General features: G+C 41.9%; 1 protein-coding gene and 1 long non-coding RNA gene across 3 annotated transcripts in view; one reads left to right on the top strand and one right to left on the bottom strand.

Moving 5' to 3' along the window:
• slc2a9l2 (solute carrier family 2 member 9, like 2) overlaps positions 1-10,477 on the bottom strand; it is a 66,825-nt gene extending 56,348 nt beyond the window's left edge. Inside the window, exons 1-4 of one of the 2 annotated variants that reach the window (XM_086086577.1) lie at positions 10,297-10,477; positions 7,293-7,372; positions 6,558-6,659; positions 661-821 (exon numbers count right to left, since the gene is read on the bottom strand). In XM_086086577.1, coding sequence (XP_085942703.1) covers positions 661-821; positions 6,558-6,659; positions 7,293-7,355 — 326 coding nt within the window. In that variant the 5' untranslated portion in view covers positions 7,356-7,372; positions 10,297-10,477. Of the gene's footprint in view, positions 1-660; positions 822-6,557; positions 6,660-7,292; positions 7,373-9,535; positions 9,628-10,296 lie in introns of those variants that run through there. The other variant, XM_086086576.1, reaches the window with a different exon arrangement.
• Positions 1-18,653, top strand: part of LOC147166819 (uncharacterized) — a 32,584-nt gene extending 13,931 nt beyond the window's left edge. Inside the window, exons 4-5 of the long non-coding RNA XR_015096252.1 lie at positions 10,282-16,152; positions 16,272-18,653. This is a non-coding gene — a long non-coding RNA (uncharacterized LOC147166819). The remainder of the gene's footprint in view (positions 1-10,281; positions 16,153-16,271) is intronic.
• The last annotated feature ends 2,662 nt before the right edge of the window (positions 18,654-21,315 follow it).

The following is a 21,315-nucleotide window of genomic DNA, read 5'->3' as shown; positions in this document are numbered from 1 at the left end:
TGGGAAAAATGATTGTTCAGTCCTTTCAGTGTTTCTACCAGGGTTATTATAGTTTTTTGGAATTTTTCATTTTAACTAGTTTTTATTTCGTTTCGAGTTTTGTTTTTTAAATTGTGTTAATTTGAATTAGTTTTCAAGGTGGTTCTGTTCGTTTTTATTAGTTTGAGTTATTTCATAAATGCTTTGTTTTAGTTAGTTTCAGTATTAGTTTTAGTTTAAAAACAATAAATGTAGTTTCAGTTGGTTTTAATTTTTTTAAAAGCATTTTCGTTTTTATTTTATTTTGTTAACGAAAAAAAATTTTGAATTTTAGTTTTTTCATTAGTTTTAGTTAACTAAAATAACCTTGTTTCCTACTAGGGAAAATGAAGCTTAATGAACCATTTGTGATATTTTGTTACTACTCTCGATGATGCTCTTCGTACATTCTATGCATCTTTAAACCAAAAGCACCATCTAGAGAAGTAATATATATATATATAAATATATATATATATCGCAAGTGATTTATGAAGCGTCATTTTCCCATTACTAGCCTACTTCCCACTACTTTTATCCACATAGTGCTTCAGTACTTTAGATCAGGTAGAAAAAAGGAGGCTGTTGAATAACGCAATAAAGATGGAGCAATGTGTCACGAACATGCTGAAGTCGTCTTACCTTCCCAGTATTTTTATGGGCCAAGAGGCAGCAAGTGCCCCAAAAAGGCCCCCAATGGCAAATATGGAGACTGTGATGGACCAAAGGAATGTGACTGTCTCTGCTCTGACAGGTTCATTATATCTCTCCATCCATGTCTGATTGTAAAAGGCTTTAATGTACTGCAAAAGAAAAGGCACATGGAATAAAGCAATCTTTAAAACAGTCCTCCCAAACCTTTATTGATCCAAGCCACATATTTTAAATTCAAAAAACATCTCACAGCTCATTACTAAATGAAAATTATGCAAACAGTGGATATATACTTTGATTATATACATTATGTGCATTTACTGGTAATTGTTCTTCTTGTCAGTATACATCACTGGCATATGGTTCAACAAAGACACATTGTCAAAAATCATCTGTGGACCAAATATATGAAGTAAAATTGGATAATTGCCTGTAACACATCTCTCAGTGTAACTAATGAAGGTGATTTTTTTGGGGGGGGGTCGATGTTCTTTTTTACATTTTTATTCCGCTGCGAATAAAAATAATTCCCAATTATTTGTAGAAAAGATACCAGTTTATAAAGCACTAAATTCTGTTAGGCTCAGCTCAGGGTCACATCACAGTTTGTGTATTTCATCAATCACATCAGACCTTGCATTCCTACATGTCTGGTTATTTGGTAGTGTAATGTAATGCAAGTGGAAAACATATAAAGCAGAGTGAAAATTGAATTTTCCTCAAGGGATTGTGCTGTGGTTTACTCACCGGTGCTGCAGTCACCTGCCTTAATAGTTACAAGCTTTTTGCTTGCAATAACAGCATAAAACATGTGATATGTTGACATAACAAAATTGTGGCTATGTCCTCACTGGTCCGATACTTTTGGAGTTGGGTGTACTTTTTAATACTTTTTATTATAAACGAACAATAGCGCAATACAAACGTTTTCAGAATTGTCTTAAATATAGACTTAGTGAGATGGTTGAGAATTTCAATTTCCTGAAAGTGTCCATGCTTCTTAGTTTTGATGGCTACTAGTGAGAATGAATTAAAAAGGTTGTGATAATTCTAAGGAATAATATGCTGCCTCTAAACGAAGTCTGTTAACAGCCGCAACACGGCCTGGTATTGATGGTATCAAAGGCATAGAACAAAGCAGTGCTGAAATTCTAAGTTTACTGAACTGGCATCAACCCATTATTTAAAAAAAAATATTTAAAAAAAAACTGCTGCGGTTCAATAACATGAAGTTTGAAGGTTGGATTATTTTTATTGGATTTTATATCTGGGGATGTAGACTTGCTTGAGCCTGAGTGTTTCAAGTGACTACACGGTTGTGGAGGCACAGCTTAGCCCACTTTGCAAGAGATTACATTAATATTTTGTACCTGTCACTTTTAGTTGAGTGAATGAATTAACTCGGAACCAAGAGGATTTTTAAAAATGGTGTACACATGAATGCAGCGCATTTTTTCAAAACATTGCTTTGATCTCTTTGACATATCAATTTACATGCAAAATGTAATTTACACTGGTGCAAAAGGACCATTATGCAGGTCATTTACCTGGCCTTGGTGCAAGCAGTGTAGGTTCAGTTCCCACTTTAGTGATGGTGTAAAATATAAGTGAGTAAGAATGGTCGTCTGTCTCAATATTTGGCCTGTGACTGACTGGCAACCAGTCTGAGGTTTAGACTGCCTTTTTCTCTAAGTCAACTGGGATAGTCTCCAGCTCCCCGCAACATGTATCTTTACTCTCTGTATAGTTACACCAAAACTATATTTTTAATACTTTACATGCCAGTGTTACGCTATTGCTATTTTACTCCTGGATCATCTAGAGCACAAGAACACCCTACGCGAAGAGGCTCTTTGTCGATTTTAGTTCAGTATTCAACACCATACAGCCGAACAAGCTCCTACCTACACTACACAACATTGGACTGAATACTTCTCTATGCAGTTCGATTTCCATCAACACAGGGGCTCCACTACTGCTGTGTGTTCAGCCCAGCGCTCTTCACCCTTCTCGCTCATAATTGTATAGACTCCTCCACATCAATTGTGTTTTGATCACAATTTGATTTTTAATATTAAGAAAGCAAAGGAAACTGAAATGTGCTAAAATCCCTCAGCAACTCATGGTGAACTGTACCATAAGAAATGTACAACCTATGGATTTTTTTAGTGTGGTTCTCCAGCTGCACTAAGGCTGATCAGCAGACACTGCAAAGAGTGGTCAAATGAGGTCCCAGGGATGAGTACCATCTACACCACCCACCCCCTGCCTGAGACGAGTGCACAACATCCTGCGGGACAGGTAGGCCTACCATCCCGCACATGATCTGTTCCACCAGTTACCTTCAAGTAGAAGGTACAGGTCCAGGTACCAAGACCAGCAGAATGGTTCACAGCCTTTATCCACAGGCTTATCCCACCCTTCTCAACATTCCATACCCCACCATTACAATAACTGAGATCTGGACATTGCATTGTTGCAGCATTTACAAAACACTCTTTAAACATCTGATTGTTTATATTCCCTTTCTGCCGTCTTGCCCTGGAATGATGATTGAACATCACTGGTACTATTTATGTCTGCACTGAGATTGAGAGTACAACAAAGTTTGCACACCTTTGTACTTTTGCCACTTTGATATGCTCAAATAAAATCATGACAATGACAACAACATGTCTGTCTGTCACTGTCTGTCTGTCCATCTATCCATGGTTTTCATTGTTATGTTGATTGTCTGACAGTGCGGCTAGTGGCCCATCAGCCATCAATGTATTTTATGTTTAATACAAAGTCAATCAAGTGTACGCATAAAGTTCCCTATTTTCCCTGATTGTCCGTGTCTGTCTGATTTCGTGTTCATGAAAGCTCTCTATTGAGGGGAACTGAAATCAGACAGCAGGAGAACTCACTGCACTAGGTTTGCACAATACACTTTTATAGACATATAGGGCACATAACACACTTTGGGGGGGTGGGGTAGGGTGGAAACACCGTCTTCGCCCTACAACTCCCCTCCAATTTTAATGCACCACACAACTGTGTGGACGGGGGGGTCGGGGAGGGGGGGGGGGGGGGTGCCATCGGTTGGGGACCGCAGTATAGAACAGTGCTGCGTTCCCCTGTCCGTGCCCCCCCCCCTCCCCATTCATTTTTTTAATGCACCACATACACTCACTGACATGCTCCGGTTCACCTGCTCCCAATTTTAATGCACCACACACACACACTTGTAGGGGGAGCGGGGGCTGTGGACCGGTGGGGTGCCTGGCGGGCATGCTGTGCCCCGTCCTGCTGCGTTGGGTTGGGGGCGCGGGCCGTGTTGGGGTGGGGGGGCGCTCCTGCTCCTGGGTTTGCTCTCCGGCCGGTGGCCCTGGCAGGGCCCGGGGGTCGTCCTTTGGCGCTGCCGCGGCCCTGAGATGTTGCGCTTGCTCTGTCCTAGCAGGGGTCGACGGCTCCCCTCTTTGGTGGAGATTTTCATGCATGCCAGATCCACCACACCAGCATCTATCGAAACTCAGACGCAATCTGCTTCTTCCTCAGGTTATTGAATCGGTGGAGGCTGGTGTCTGTGGATGTCACTCTGCTTCGTTTGTCCTTCCTTCCTTTCCTCAGTCTCTCCTTTGGTCTCTTGAGGTCTCCCTGATTTTTTGGATTTGTTGGAATTTAGATGTTTCTGGGGTTGGTGAAGAACTCTGGTTGGTGGCCCGGTGGGTGGTGTCTGGTCGGTGCTGGATTTCACCTCCCTTTGTTTTATTTGGTCCTTCCTCGGGTCTCCTGACGGCGGTGTTCGGTTTAGGTGAACGGTATGCGAATTTTTTTTAATAGGCTTTTGGTGAACTAACGAATACACACACGCACGCACACACGCACATACACACCCCCATACACATACACACACACATACACATACACATTCACATACATATACACATACACACCCCCATACACATACAAAAAAAAAAAAAAGAGCAATGATGATGACATTACCGAATGAACAATACTGAGCTCTTTAAAAAAAAAAAAAAAAACAGGAGAGCCTTGACAGTCATTACCTGAGCCCTTAAGCACTGTGACAGCACGAGGCTGTGCAAGGAAAAAAAATCACTGAGATGGATGAAAATGTTTGTTTGTTTTTTTGCTTAATTCATATTCCACAAAGGCAATATTAATATTAGACATTAAAACGGTCTCTTGAAAATACATAGGAATTGACAAATACTTAAAAATATTGAATGTAGTCAGTAAATTAGAATTAGACATTCAATACTCTACTCTTTACCCTGCTGGGGTTAGACTAAATATTTCATGACCAGGACATATCAAAATGGATTAATGGATTTTAGTGTGTACTCTAATGCAGTGGTTCTCAACCGAGGTCTTCGAGTACCCCTATCCAGCCTGTTTTTCATGTCTCCCACAGCCAACACAGGTGTTTCAAACAATCAGCTAACCAGCAAGCTCTGTGTGAAGCCTGATAACAATACACAGCTGGGTTGGCTGAAGGGAACATGGAAAACGAGCTGGAGAGGGGTACTCGAGGACCTCGGTTGAGAACCACTGCTCTAATGTAGCTCGATTTGTAACACTGGTTGAATTTCATGGTGTTACAGTTTTACCATAGGAAATTATGTGTTTAAACTTGTGGATAGTGTTATAAAGTTGTTGATTCATTTACTGTAAATGACTTTGGACTGTTTTTGACTGCCCACTCCTCATTCTCCCCTGTGATGCAATTCAACAAATCACATTGTCCTGCCAGAGCATGAAGAATGGCAATGTCAGAGACGCTCCATGTGGCTACTTTCCCATGGGAAGAATCTCATTTTTTCCTTTTAACTCCATTATTATAGTATAATGATCCCTGAGTGGATAGTTTGAGGCTCCTGAACGGTTCAGGGGCACCTTCACAGTGCTCACAAAGGAACTGGCCTTTGCAGTCGTATCCCAATTTACATATTTCTCATTCACCGTCTCGGTCTTGAACCCGTAACTCTCTAGTCCTCAAGCCAATAACCAAATGAGCTAAGTTACATCCCCCAAAGTTTACGGACTTATTGACAGATCAGGTAACTTCAAAGAGAAGCCGGTGCTTTGCTTTTTTTTTTCTCTCCATAAACTTCCCACTATAGTGTCCATCACTATCATTTTCCTTTGACAGCTATAAAACATTTATCTCAGTTATGACTCCCACCAACTCCTTTCACTGCATGACAATCACTTTCTGCCTCCAGAGTATGATATAATCAAAGGACCTTCAGTTGGCAAGACTGATATCTGCTTGGTTCATCCCTTCAATACTGACACTCATAACATGTTCGCCCATGTTTACGATGGAAGGATAAGAATATTATAATCAAGCACTAAATGTCGTTAATCACCTGAAGTTGGCACAATCATTTTCATGTTTTCACCAGGGATGTCCTCTATGACATCCACATTGTTCCTTCAAAAATACATGGCCTTGGGCTTTCCTCATGGGATCAGCGTCCATGATACTCTCCATCCCCAGGCCATCTGCCTGATGTCCCTCTACCCTTTGACATGCAAAACTGTGGGCTGCACACTTCAGATTGAAACGTCTCACATCAAAAACATTCAGGACTCACTTTTCGCGGCACCGAGGTGAGCATAGGCCAGAGGATGCCGCTGTGGGAGTGGTCACAGCCAACTTCAACCGTGGCCAATCAAAATAAGACTTTTAGCCAACTTAATGCACATTTTAGCAAGAAACGTGAAGTTTGCACATGCTTTTTTCTTTCTAAGGTTACATGAAAATATGTGGCAGGCTGGTTCTGTGACATTAGACATAGCTGTATTTATTTTTTTCCACATTGGGCGGAAGAAAATAAGAGTAGATTTGGGTACTTGAGGACAGTTTGGCTTACCAGTGCTGGAGCATTGACGACAGAGAGGTTGTAGCCATAAAGGAAAGACGACCCCAAGGCACCAAAGAAAGCTGCACTCAGCAGACAGGATGTGACCCGCTTCTATAGAGAAAGCACACAAAAGTGGCAGTCATACAAACTCAGGTTAGAAATCTTGTCAAGCTGTTGTTGATCCAAATGAAGGTTCGTTCAAAAACAGGAACCGGCATTATGCACTGTCATGAATATGGGTCATTGAAAAATGAACCCCATTTATTTATTTCACTTTTGTTCACAGATGTGCCTTGGCGTACGTATGCAATATTCTGAATGACATTCCATCTTTGCATTATATACTAGCAACTGCTTAAACAAAAACAGTCACTGGTTGCCTAAGACCTTTGCAAAGTATGCAAAAGAAAAGGCAGTGTGTATCTGACTAAGATTCAGAATGCATTGTGAACATCAGATGCTGGAAAAAAATTGTGGGATTAGGGTAATACTTTTTCATTTTCATATCATCATTCCGATAATCACATTGTCATCGTCTATGGAGTCAAAGCACGCACCTTTAAAGTCAAACTAAGCCTATGTAGAGAAAGGTTTTCATTATCTATAAAATGTTTTATACACAGTATCTTATACACATATACTCTACTGAAACCTTTGCACCTTTTACTGGCTAAACATTGCATAGTTTAAATATTGTAGCTAAACTTAGCTGAGCATAGCTTGGTAATGATTCCATACACTAACCTTTTCAGTGCCTTTTTCAGAGCTGCTCTTTTCCGCTGCATCATCATTCTGCGGTTTATCCATTGTAGTGGTGGAGGAATCTTCAATGTGGAAGGCATCGACATAGTCTATATAAATATCTCACATATCCAGTTTATACAAAACACACGTGAACAGAAAGGGCACATTTCACAACCAAGATGAGGAAGTGGGAAAATCTTTTCTTTTTTTTTATCTGCATGAAAAGTAAATGACTTTGCCATATTACAGAGCCAGTCACAAGTTTGGGATTTAATCTTAAAACAGAGGCCAGAATGACAAATTAGCTCACAATCACCAAAAGCTTTGCTGTCAGTTGAATTAGCATGGACAGATAAACATATGTTCAACAACATAACATAGGAATTTAACTCATAGGAAGGAATATGGGTATCATATCAAAAGATAGCCTACTTAACCACAGTTCAAAGGTTTATATTTTGAGTGGTCCCTACAAATGTTGATGTGCGCGCGCACACACACACACACACACACACACACACACAGACATGCACGCACAAAACACCACCTAAAGAGCAATTAAAAAGTTTATTAGGGTGGCAGGCAACCATATCCCAGCTGACTTTGGACAAAAGAAGAGCTCCACCTTGCACATGTCACCATTCAGTCATAGGGCACAACAAACAAACATTCACATCTATGGACAATTTTAGTCTTCAATTGTTAATGTTTTAGGAATGTGGGAGGATGTCAGAATCCCACAGAAAATACTTATTTTGATTGTCAAAAGGTGGCAATGTTTGGCCAATACAAATTGAAAGACTGATTCTGCCATCAAGTGGTTATAACATATCAACACAATTATGTTTTTTTCTGGTTTATTAAACACGTGAAGAATGGAATATACATTGAAATGTAACATTTTGAATGGCAATTGTAGGCTTATAGGTGATTACTTAATAAAGCGTAGAGAATGACTCTCTATTTATGAGGGGCTTTTTGGAGGGGTATGTGGAACAGATATGCTCTTGTATTTATAGTAAATGGTGGAGGCCAGTATCCAATTCAACAGTTTTCCTGTTTCCTTTACAAAGCTTCCAGAATGTAAATTAGTGTGATTGGATAAGCAGAGTGAAACAAAATTGGATGATTACTCATCAAATGACTGGTCAGTCCAATAAAAGGCCTTTTTATTTTGGGGGCATTTGAAGCTTTAATGAATTCAGATTTTCAAACTATTTTGTTTCACAAATCAAAACATGGGAAACCCTAGCTAGATACATTCTTAAGTTCTCAAAAATGTCAAACATGATTTTGTTGATAATGTGAAGCAGAAGATTTTTAAAGATCTGTATGACCCTGACATTTTTCAAAATATGACCTCTCTAATCAAAGCGCCATGATTTGCTCATTGTTTGCATGTAATTATTTTGTCCAGAATCTGATTTCACAATATAGGCAGAGCAGGTGTTATCAATAGATGTATTTTTTATTGTATTGTATTGATTGATATGTTGTTTTCTGAATTTAAAAGGCTTGCATTCAAACAGTACGTACTAAATCAAACTGCACTGCCTGTTGTACTCCGAAAGGTTGTGTGATCCTGCTGAGATTAGCTCAGTCAGGACAGACCATCATCGCTACATCTCACATCTCAGAATGCCACATTCACTTCTTCCCTTTGAATGTGTCTAAAAAAAAAATGGATGGTGATTTTCTTTGTAAAATGCACAATTAATTGGTCATGATTTTCTATTACAAATGTATTTACGTTTTTCTTTGTATGTAATTCTTTTTCTTTCAGCAGTTTTCAAACTGGCCATACCATACATCTTGTTTACTTGTTTTGTTTTAACTATTTTCCCCTAAATAAGAAATCAAAACCTCAGTAACATATCAGTATATGCAGTGCAGTTGTATACAACAGTAAACTACAACCAAAATGAAATACAATTATTACTTAATCGGTATTTTACAGTCTACATTATACATAAAGGAACCTTAAAAATTTAATGCCAATATTTAAAAGAAGTGTTTGAAAATATTGCATGGCACAAACTTGAACTGTTTTTGCAGACAATAATATTGATAAGATAGCTATAGGCAGTAGCTATATTATTTGGCTGGTTGCCAAGGTAAACAAATGGTAGTAGTAGTAGTTCTTATAGTAGTCGTGGTAGTTATAAACTTTTAATCATATTCTGTTCAAACAGTATTTAAGTATTACTTTACTATGACAACCAACAAAACAAGTGGTGGCCTACCTGTATCGTTTTTCATTCTCTGCTGTGGGAATACTCACACACACGTGTATGTCCAATGCTTGCAGAAGGCCGACTGACTCGCTCACTTTGTGTAGCTAGGATTCTACCACCGTCCCACTAATTATTAACTTGCACCGACCGGTCTGTCTGGGGGTAGCCTATGTCTCGTTATCTCCTCAAACTCGGAAACATCAGAACAGCTGTATTGCAGCTATAACAGAAGCTTTGACTGACAGTAAAAAAAAAAAAAACATGTATATTTCCTGGAAGAATTGTGGACAGAATTATACTTATCATTACCTAGTAGCACCATTAGATACTGAAACAAAAATTAATCATATGTACGGTATTTATCGGCATGATCAAACACGTTTCACTTCATTGTATTCTTTATGGCCAAATCTGAGTTTAAAGAGAGATACGTTATCATACTACACGTGATACATTTCATTTGCGAAATGGAAAGAGAAGGCTGTTCAAAGGTATAACAGTAAAAGCTGTCCATCTGGGGACCAGATGTGGGGAAAACGTGAGAGGCTGAAACTTTTTGTCTTGGCTGTGTCAACAAAAACACTGAGGAAAGGATAATTTCTGTTGTTATTGAATTTTAAATTGCATAACTAATAGTATCATCTCTAAAAGCATAAACATAACCTTTGTGCTCTTGGCATCAAAAAACAATCTGATGAGGTTTACTCTGATATCTTTGTGATTGTACTAATAATTTTCTGTCTTTCATTTACCAGTGTTACTCTACCTACCATAAAACGGATGAAGATTCCCTCCAACTCATCCATGCTCCATTGTTGTAAGTTACACAAGGCTTGTTGACAAAACTACCAAAAAGTCCACATGAAAAAAGAAAGGCTTCCCAATCGGCCGGCCAGTCGATCTGTATTAAAACAGCAGAGCTTCATATAAGATGGTGACGAGTATTCACGGAAACAATGTTGACTTCTCTCCAGTAAAAGTAATCCTTGCTCAACAGGGGGAGTTTCTGCTCTTGGTGGACACAGCAGCTGTTTTCATGGCCAAAAAAGTTCTCTCCTGCAGCAGTTTTCTCTCATCAATGGTTGCTTTATCCTCACAGTATTTGAGTGTGCCTCTATTTACAGTATGTAATGTGACAAAACATGGAACAACATAGCAGTCATGTGCAACATGCATGAACGGCAAAGTAGCAGCTCTACAGCACATGGCTGCATATTTAAACAAATATGTGGTCTACTCTGAACTGATACATGAGCAAATTGTGAAACTCAGCCTTGTAGGGCCATCACCCCTGAGAGGCATCCTTTGTCAAGCTTGGGCCCTCGGTAACACAAGCATTAAATTTCCCCTTGTGAGTGAGCAATAGAAGTGAAAAACAGTTGAGAGTGGTTAAGAAATTCCAACAATGCAGGATATTTTCATGCTTAATTTATTTTTATTCTGAAATAATATTATGACCTGCTTTGAAACAGAGTGTGCTTCCGCCCTTGTGTAACTACAGTATGTTTTTGGGTATAATCATGTTGTGCTAAAGGTACCTTCAATCAAACATTTGGGGGAAACAAATATAAGTATTGTCATGGATTATGTCATCAGCTGGAATGTAAATAGAGATTTTATTCGTGGTCAACTCAGGGCTTAATAGTGAACCTGGCCACCTTTCAGAGAGGCAGTCAGGATCATACATTTGCTATCTTTATCACTCTTTATAAAGTGTGTAAACACTCACCACTCTGCTTATCTTGAAGATTCTTCTATCAGACAAACTGCTTGCAAGCCACTAGAAAAACTATAATCCCGTGAGAACCGGTTGGTTGACGAATTCAGTTTGCCTGCAAAATAGAGGAGGACTCCTCAAAATTAGGCTGCTATCTTCCCCAGACAAATGAATTGATAAGTATCAAGTGTTTTAGACTAAACATGACTCAACTCAATATGCAATGTAGTTGTTGACGGTATTGTCTTCTGTTATATATATGCTTTTTTTTTTCTTCTGTCTGCCTGTGCAGAATTTCTTCAACCCGATTTTATCCATCTACTTACTTCTACATGGCTTATCCTCACTAGGGTCACGGGTGTGCTACAGACTATCCCAGCTGACTTTGGGCCAGGACTGGCGGCCAGTCAATCACAGGCCACATACTGTGCCGACCATTCAATCAGAGCTGACATAGCTTTGCATGGTTTTGTTTTGGGGGGTTTTGACCCTATTATTATTAAATAATTTACATCCTGCTGCTTTTCATACATCTTTGATTTGACCTCTGATGTGGTCGAATCAAGAACTGAATTTTGGTCCTTCATGCCGACTCCCATACCTTCCAAGTAACTGGTCTGTTTTCCACACTGTGAATAAATGTTATAAGAGCAATATGAATATTTTCCCCTTTATTTAGTCAGGACAGTGCATGTTAATGAACAATACATGGAACTCATGCAGGTAAACACACTGGATTGTAGCCATAGGCTAATTTCCATCCGTTGACCCCCAAGCAGATCACAGAAACAGAGGGGGAAAAAATGAGAAAAAAGTGCAACGTACAAAAGTAACAGATTGAAAAAGCATGATTAAAAGTCCAAATAATGGCAACACATCCAGTTTTTTTGGTTTGGTCTTGAAGGTGTTGAAAGTCAGGCACTCTGTTCCATACATACATGCATACATACATGATAAAAGGGCGGCACGGTGGCTAACTGGTTCGCACGTCCGCCTCCCAGTGGTGAGGGTGTGAGATAGAGTCCAGGCTTCAGCCTTCTCCCACATTCCAAAGACATGCATGGCAAGTTAATTGAGTGCTCTGAATTGTCCCTAGGTGTGATTGTGTGTGTGGATGGTTGTTTGTCTCTGTGTGGCCTGTGATTGTTCGGCAACCAGTTCAGGGTGTACCCTGCCTACTGCCCGAAGCCAGCTGGGATAGGCTCCAGCACTCCCACGACCCTTGTGAGGATTAAGCGGTTAAAAAAATAATAATAGAGGGATGGATGGATGGCTGATAGAACCGACAGTCCAAAAGTGGTTCAACCGGCACTTCAGTCTCCTATGACCACAGACCTGATGGCTCTGCTATTGGTACTTTTAAGCTTTACAGATTCCCTTAGTAAGAGTGGTGTCACGAATAAGGGGTGGATACCAAAAACCCAGACAATAATAATAATAATGCATTGGATTTATATAACGCTTTTCTATCTAAATCAGATACTCAAAGACACTCCACAGTAGTTGCATTATTCGTGCGCTCACACATTCACACTGTGGTGGCGGTAAGCTACTTAAGTAGCCACAGCTGCCCTTGGGCAGGCTGACGGAAGTGTGGCTGCCAGTGTGTGCCTACGGCCCCTCCGACCACCACCAAACATTCGCACCTCCCCTACACCAGTGTTAGTAGCACTGAAGGCAATGTGTGTGAAGTGCCTTGCCCAAGGACACAACGACACATGACTTGGGGAGAGCGGGGATCGAACAGCCGACCTTCTGGTCACTGAACGACCGTCTCTACACCCTGAGCCACGGCCGCCACAAACTAGACTAAAGAAAAGTACTCTCAATGTATTTACACAAACATTTATAAATTCACAACTCAAAGCGCTGGCACAGAAAGCCAGGGGGAAAAAACTAATAACCTAAAGACCTTGCAACATGAGAGTAAAATCGAAATTGACCCGAAAACTCTGGCTATGAAACGCAGGAAACATACACAAAATAAATACAACACAAAGTGCAACCAAAAGCAACACGGAGGAAAAACTTACACGCGATCAATGCAGAACAGGGCTTGACAATAATTCGTGGCTGGAACAAGATGGTCTAGAATACAACTTGAGCATTGCCTTGGCAGTTCCTTTCAACGACATTTGTCGTGTGGAGGTTGTTTGGTTATGTTGAGTTATTAACATTGTTTTTCAGTTTCAATTTATATTTTAGCCGTTTTGGATTTAGTTATAGCTGTGTAGCTCAATGAATAGAATTGTCTATTGTATTTTTATCTGTCTCTTTCGCCTGAGAAGAAAAGGGCAACAAGTTCTTTTCTATGTTATCTAGAAGGGAGTGTAGTCTAGTACCGGTCTCAGTCGGTCGGAAGAGACAGGCTGATGTATTATTGTTTTTCTCTAATCTGATTTATACCTATGGGAACTTGCTGGAGGAGGAGAAGGGGGATTTTCTTGTATTCACTGAGTTGCAAATAAATGTACTGTGGGCTGAAGGAGGAGCACACTTTTGAACAGAACACTGTTTGGGTGACTTCATTTGTGTGATCAGAAGCTTCTGACTAATTACCTTTGCAAAGGGACTTCTTCACCAGAATCTCACCATTCAGTTAATTGAACACGCAAAGAGTAGAATACAAATATTGTCTACTCTAACAAATGGTGATCCCCGACGCTGAATTATAACGAATGGTGATCCCCGACGCTGAATTATAACGAATGGTGACCTCCGACGCTGAATTCTAACGGATGGTGGTATTTTGACGATTTAACAAAGCTGCGGCGTTCCCGGACGGGCGGAATTTCTGGCGCCATATTAATTCCGGTAAGTGGAGATTTTTATCCACGTAGAGAAATTCTGTCTGTTTGGAGGCGCTATAGCTGGTTTTTCGTCTTCTAAATTGTCTAAAATTTTAAATGAGATCTGTGTGAACAAGTTGTAGTTTGATGTCGTTCTATTGAGAGTTGGGATAATTCCTACGATATTGAACTGGACACGTCGTGGGGTAGTGTATTTTGAAAGTGACGTAAGTACACGCCTAGAGAAAACTTTTTTGTGCAGGATGAAGTAGTGATTTTTGTTGTTGTTTTGTTTTGTCTTCGTCTCGCTACGAAGAATCCTTAGACCATAATATATATTGAATAAAAGGGTGGCCGGATGACGTGAGAAGTCTTTCTTCCACTAAGGATCGCGAAGATTATGGTATGCGCTCTGCTTTTTTAGCAGTTTGGCCGATTGGGGACTAATATCGATATTTGCTCATGACTCTTATTGAGAACGTCCATTTACACGTAATATGTTTTTTAAAAAAGCGCCTGTTTGAAATTGAACAGTATTGAGGGGTCCAGGTTGATTACAGCGATAATTGGATTTTGTGTCACTGTATTTGCAATCGAGAGATTACGTGATTTGTTTTTATTTTTTGGCGCTCCTACTTTTGTAGTTTTGAGGTCAGGATTACCGTATGAATTCCTTTTGTTCTACGGTTTAATTCGATAGCGCGTGATGAGTTATTTTGAAAATGAGCGCCTTGCAAAAATGTTGCAATATATGGAGAACAGTTTAGCTCAGCGGGATTGGGTAACCGCTGTGTATAAACGAGAGGTCACGTGATTCTTATGTGTGTCTATTGTGTGGCCATATGTGTTAACCTATTGAACTATTATACTAAAAGTGAGACGTCACTGTATTGATAAATATTAATACTACTTGCGTAGAATATAAACCGAAAGTAAAAAATAAAGAACTACAAAAAATGGAGGGTGATTTCGACCAGGATACAGAATGGTTTGTCCTGAATGTGCTTCCGGTTCATAGTCGGAACTTGTGCTTGGAGTATCAGCCATGCGGAAAGAAAAAAAAACGTCGATGAAAAATGAAAAAACAAACTATGGATCGATTGTATGAAAAGCCGTCGCTGGACAAAATGGAACGAGGGACTTTTGTATTTTCTTTGATAGTTGCTGGTGATGATATAGTGTCTGATTTTGGTGCTAAAGTAACTTCCCCTCCGAAATAAGTTGTAGGTAAATAATACTGAAATCACCGTACAAAACTGCGGTTTAAATGCCATAAGATTTGTAGACAACGAATTGATAGAATAAAACCGTTTATTATTTTATAATGATTAAAGAGTGTAAGCGTATGAATTTGAGTGTGTGACCTAGCTTCTAAAAGGTGGGGGCTATTATTGTGATTGTGAGTGATTTTGTTTGTTTTTCTTCAATATCTTTAACTAAGTTTGGTGTTGTTTTTGTGTGAGATGAGACTGGTGTGATAGTGGCGTTTGTTTTTCGAATGGGGATGTGGTAAAATAGGTTTTGCGATGTATAATGTTAAGATCCCCCCCCCCCCCCCCCTGTTTCTAGGTTAGAAGAAAAGGAGGGGGCTGTGGGTTAGAGCATAATGTGTCCTCGTAATGGGACTTTTTCTCTTTTCTAGGTAAGAGAGGAATGATAAACAATAAAAAAATAAGTAATAGTATTTGAAAGTTATTGTTGAGTTTTTGTAGAAGAATATTAAATTAGTGTTTTATTTTTTTTTATTTTTTAGTGACTGAATTGATAGTCTTTTACGCTCTAATAATTGATGAAGATGGTTAATTTGTTAACTTTCCCTTTTCGGGACAAATGAATAAAGAATAATGATAAAATAATAGTATTTTGTGTTGAGCTGTATTGAGTTGGCATAATTATGCCTACATCTGTACAGCTGTGGCTAGAAGTAAGATAGTTGAATAAGAAGTTATAAATGTTTTTGAAATTGACATAAAAATAATAGATTTTTAATATTTGTTTTTTCTCTGAGTGTGTCATTTCAGAAACTGATGCTTAAGTTCCAAGGCAGATGAGGGTTTGATGGCCTTCACTGATTACAAACTGCGAACGGGATGCGCCCCAGCTGCTGATACGTTGTATTTGTAAGTATTGCTAGTAGCTATTTTGAAGGGGTATTTCAAAAAAAAAAAAAGCATTTTTTTACGAAACATTTTTGAGAAAGCAGGAAGTGAACTATCTTGCTATGATCCCATTTCCTCAGCCTGGCATTGTAGTGCATTGGATCAGCCGGGTGCATTCGTTGGTCGAGGTGAGCGCCTGGAAGGACCGAGAATGTGTCATCGGGTCCACATTGCAGTCGGCGTCTGAATGGACGTGGCAGAGATCAAAGGTCAAAAGCCGCAGAGCACAGTCTTCTCCTCCTGTGCCTACAAAAAACATGGTGCTCAACTTCCACAATGCCCAGTGACTGTGTACAAGCCTCATTACAGAGATGTCTCCTCTCATTGCTGATACCTGCTGAACTTTGTCTGACACAGCCCCGCCCTGAACATTGACTTTTGAAAGCTGGTGGTCTGACTAGGATGCGACCCTTCAATCAGTGAAATGCTGCACGGTATATGCAAGGCATTTTTAATGTGTTGAATGGGGAACTGTGATCTATAGCAAGGTATTTCAGGAAATTGAAAACGACATATGTAAATTTGAAATGAGGGATTGAGAAAATGTATTTCAATCTATAGCCTACTAAATTTTTGCCTATTTTCTTGGGATAATCAGTTTCTGAATTGGTACAATGGGAATTTACCTAATACGATACGATATACTTTCGTTTTCCCTGTGGGGAAATTTTTTCTGGGCTCCGTCCAGCTGCAGTTACGGTTAAATACGAAGTGCAGCATTAAGTAGAAGTCTTCCCAGAAGTCTTCACAAAAGTATATGTTATAAATATGTATTATCTAAGTATAGGTTCTATATACGTAATATTGAAACATACGTCTTATCATACTGAGATATTGTTATTTAACAAATAACTGCAAGTTTGATGATTAATTTTCAATTATTTTTTTTTCTCTCTCACAGCACTGATTTATAAATCCCAGAGATATTTTTTGTGCTGTGTTTTTACGAGCCCCACTAATCTGTAGAAGAGGTGAGGGTGATTAGTAGTTTCTGAATCATTTTTAGTTTGCTTAAATCTAGTAGTATTGTGTTTCATGTCTCCAAAGTTTTCACATACTAGTGTTTTAGTTTTTATCTGCTTGTGCTAATTTTTTTTTAGTGTCCTGCGGCTATCTCGGTTGTCTCACAATCTGATTTTGAGAGTTGTGAATTTTACGACGTCTTTTGCGGGAGGCTGTAGTCTGGCAGTCCTTATTTATGAGCTAACGGGGTTTTTTGATGTGTCTTCCTTTGATGTGCAATGCGTGTTTGTAAAGATCTGTAGATCTTTGCCAAAATGAGGGAGGTATGAACAAAAGGACAGTTCATGTTTAAGATATTAACCAATGTAGACGAATTAGAAAATTCAATACAAAATTAAAAGGTTGTGGGTTAGAAAATGAAAAACAAACTTAAAAACAAAATTACAAAGGATGTGGGGTATCGCCTACACTCCATTTGACAGGGTGAGTTTGAATGGGATAATTCACAGTTTGAGTTTGGAGAAATCTACAGGGAACAAAACAAGAGCGGAAGAAAAGGTAAGTCAGAAGCAAGCAAGGACAATAATGAAAATATCACCAATGAAGGTAATTATATTATATCTTTTATTTTAGAAAAATGTAATGTTTGGAGCCCAGTGTTTGCAAAAGAGTATAGATGATATGAATATATGTGAGCTTTTTTCAGGATGTCACTGTCAAGGAGGGGAAGCTTGAGGACCCAAATGCGGGAAGACAGGGCGAGGAGGCAGAGGCTCAATCAAAAAGGGGATTTTAATTTCTACAAAACAAAAGGCGAGATCTAAATTGCATGGAAAAACATAACATGGAGAAAACAAGGCAAAACGGGCAGCATGACATGGGGGGAAAATTCAAGGCAAAAACGGGCAGCATCACAGGGGGAAATAAAACAATGAACCGACACAGACAGAGGGGAGACAGCAGACTAAATACACAGACACTAACGACACAACAAGACACACCTGGGGCCAGACACAAGTGGTTGAGGGCACTGATTGGTTCACACGAGGAAGGGCAGGATCACACTTAAACAAGACCAAGGGAGACACACAAGGAAAACAGAACCCAAAACATGACAGAACCCCTCCCTCAAGGGACGGCTCCCAGATGTCCCTAACACAAAAAAGTCCAAAAACAGGGCGGGCGGAGGGGGGCCCGGAGGCGGGAACCTGGCACACCCATCAAGGCCAGTCCGGGGGGCGTCCCGGACGCCAGACGAGGGGAGCCCGGCGGCGCCGGTTCGGAGGGCGCCCCGGACGCCACCCTGGAGCAAAGGGCGACCACAACGTGCGCTGCCAGACAGGGAGAAGACGGCAGTGGGACGTGCATCTCCTTGGCACGGGGTCTTGGGGCTGCCGTGGAGGCGGCAGACCTGGCACGGGGTCTTGGGGCTGCCGTGGAGGCGGCAGACCTGGCACGGGGTCTTGGGGCTGCCGTGGAGGCGGCAGACCTGGCACGGGGTCTTGGGGCTGCCGTGGAGGCGGCAGACCTGGCACGGGGTCTTGGGGCTGCCGTGGAGGCGGCAGACCTGGCACGGGGTCTTGGGGCTGCCGTGGAGGCGGCAGACCTGGCACGGGGTCTTGGGGCTGCCGTGGAGGCGGCAGACCTGGCACGGGGTCTTGGGGCTGCCGTGGAGGCGGCAGACCTGGCACGGGGTCTTGGGGCTGCCGTGGAGGCGGCAGACCTGGCTCGGGGACTCGGAACTGCGGCGGCAGACGTGGCTCGGGGACTCGGAACTGCGGCGGCAGACGTGGCTCGGGGACTCGGAACTGCGGCGGCAGACGTGGCTCGGGGACTCGGAACTGCGGCGGCAGACGTGGCTCGGGGACTCGGAACTGCGGCGGCAGACGTGGCTCGGGGACTCGGAACTGCGGCGGCAGACGTGGCTCGGGGACTCGGAACTGCGGCGGCAGACGTGGCTCGGGGACTCGGAACTGCGGCGGCAGACGTGGCTCGGGGACTCGGAACTGCGGCGGCAGACGTGGCTCGGGGACTCGGAACTGCGGCGGCAGACGTGGCTCGGGGACTCGGAACTGCGGCGGCAGACGTGGCTCGGGGACTCGGAACTGCGGCGGCAGACGTGGCTCGGGGACTCGGAACTGCGGCGGCAGACGTGGCTCGGGGACTCGGAACTGCGGCGGCAGACGTGGCTCGGGGACTCGGAACTGCGGCGGCAGACGTGGCTCGGGGACTCGGAACTGCGGCGGCAGACGTGGCTCGGGGACTCGGAACTGCGGCGGCAGACGTGGCTCGGGGACTCGGAACTGCGGCGGCAGACGTGGCTCGGGGACTCGGAACTGCGGCGGCAGACGTGGCTCGGGGACTCGGAACTGCGGCGGCAGACGTGGCTCGGGGACTCGGAACTGCGGCGCAGACGTGGCTCGGGGACTCGGAACTGCGGCGCAGACGTGGTTCGGGGACTTGGAACTGCGGCGCAGACGTGGTTCGGGGACTTGGAACTGCGGCGGCAGACGTGGTTCGGGGACTTGGAACTGCGGCGGCAGACGGGGTTCTGGGAGTTGAAGGTGCGACAGACGTGGTTCGGGGAGTTGGGGCTGGTGACTCCGAGCACCACCAGCTGAAGCCCAACGACGCCCGACTCCCTCAATCAAGGACGACAGCAGGTCCAATTGGGCGGCCATGGCGTGCTGGAGCTCCTCATGGCGTGACAGGCGCGCCTCCTGATTCCACATCTTGGCTTTCAGCGCTTCCGCTGGGTCCTTCTCTGGTCGGTTCATTCTGTCAAGGAGGGGAAGCTTGAGGACCCAAATGCGGGAAGACAGGGCGAGGAGGCAGAGGCTCAATCAAAAAGGGGATTTTAATTTCTACAAAACAAAAGGCGAGATCTAAATTGCACGGAAAAACATAACATGGAGAAAACAAGGCAAAACGGGCAGCATGACATGGGGGAAAAATTCAAGGCAAAAACGGGCAGCATCACAGGGGGAAATACAACAATGAACCGACACAGACAGAGGGGAGACAGCAGACTAAATACACAGACACTAACGACACAACAAGACACACCTGGGGCCAGACACAAGTGGTTGAGGGCACTGATTGGTTCACACGAGGAAGGGCAGGATCACACTTAAACAAGACCAAGGGAGACACACAAGGAAAACAGAACCCAAAACATGACAGTCACGATTCGATCGGTCGTGAGATTCTGGGAAGAGAATGTATGATATGCTAGTAAAATGATTCCTTTCAGGATGGTGAAAGGCACAGTTATGCAAATTTTAGAACAGTAAATGTCTAGGTAATTTTTTTTTTACCTACAATTATATAAAAGATAATTGTAAAATAAATATTTACAAGCTCTGTCTTATATTAATGAATGAGCGAATGTCATTCAACTCAATCAAAGGCTGGGCTCTATTTTAATGTCACAAAAATAGATATTTTCCTGTTCCAACAGCACAGGACCTACGGATCTTAACCAAATAACATTTACTAATCCCAACTAACAAAAACTATCAGGGTTTTTCCTCCAAATAAAATTTATGTGGGTTTATGAGAAGACTAAACATATTCCGCTCTCAGGTTGATGACGGAAAGGAGTGACAACATTCCACAACTGGTCTACAAGGCTGCCGGCTATCTCATCAACTGATGATCATCAATCTTATCACCTCCGACCTGGGAGCCACGTCAGCTGACCCAGTGTTCGGTTCTGGAGCGGCCGTTTGGACATCGTTTTGACATCATTCAACGGATCAAGTCAAGTGCCTTTTCCTGGGCAATCATCACGAGAATCACATTTGCAGGCAATCTATTCTGGGGTTCTGCAAAAAGCTGACAACGTCATCTTCTCATTCAACAAAGAACTTCATCACGAGATGGCTTCAAAGAACACATATTCGTCTGCCGATACATTGCGACACTTTTTAATGAACAACATTTTATGTTAAGCCTCACATATGCTATGCTTATTCCACTAAAATTTTTTTTAAATGTATCAAATTGTTTTTTAATGTCATATGATTGCTAAACTACCTCCTCTCCTGCTAAAGGGATGTTTTAATGATAATTATTTCCACCACACAACCATTGAAAAAAAATGTTTTAATGTTGAGCTCTCATGAGCTCAAATGAGGGAATGTTGAGTTATTAACATTG

This window comes from Leptonotus elevatus, chromosome 10 (assembly GCF_054856555.1).
Source record: "Leptonotus elevatus isolate MCC_2025b chromosome 10, RoL_Lele_1.0, whole genome shotgun sequence".
NCBI lineage: Eukaryota > Metazoa > Chordata > Actinopteri > Syngnathiformes > Syngnathidae > Leptonotus > Leptonotus elevatus.
Note: the sequence above shows the minus strand (reverse complement) of the source record. Positions and strands in the feature narration are given on the sequence as shown.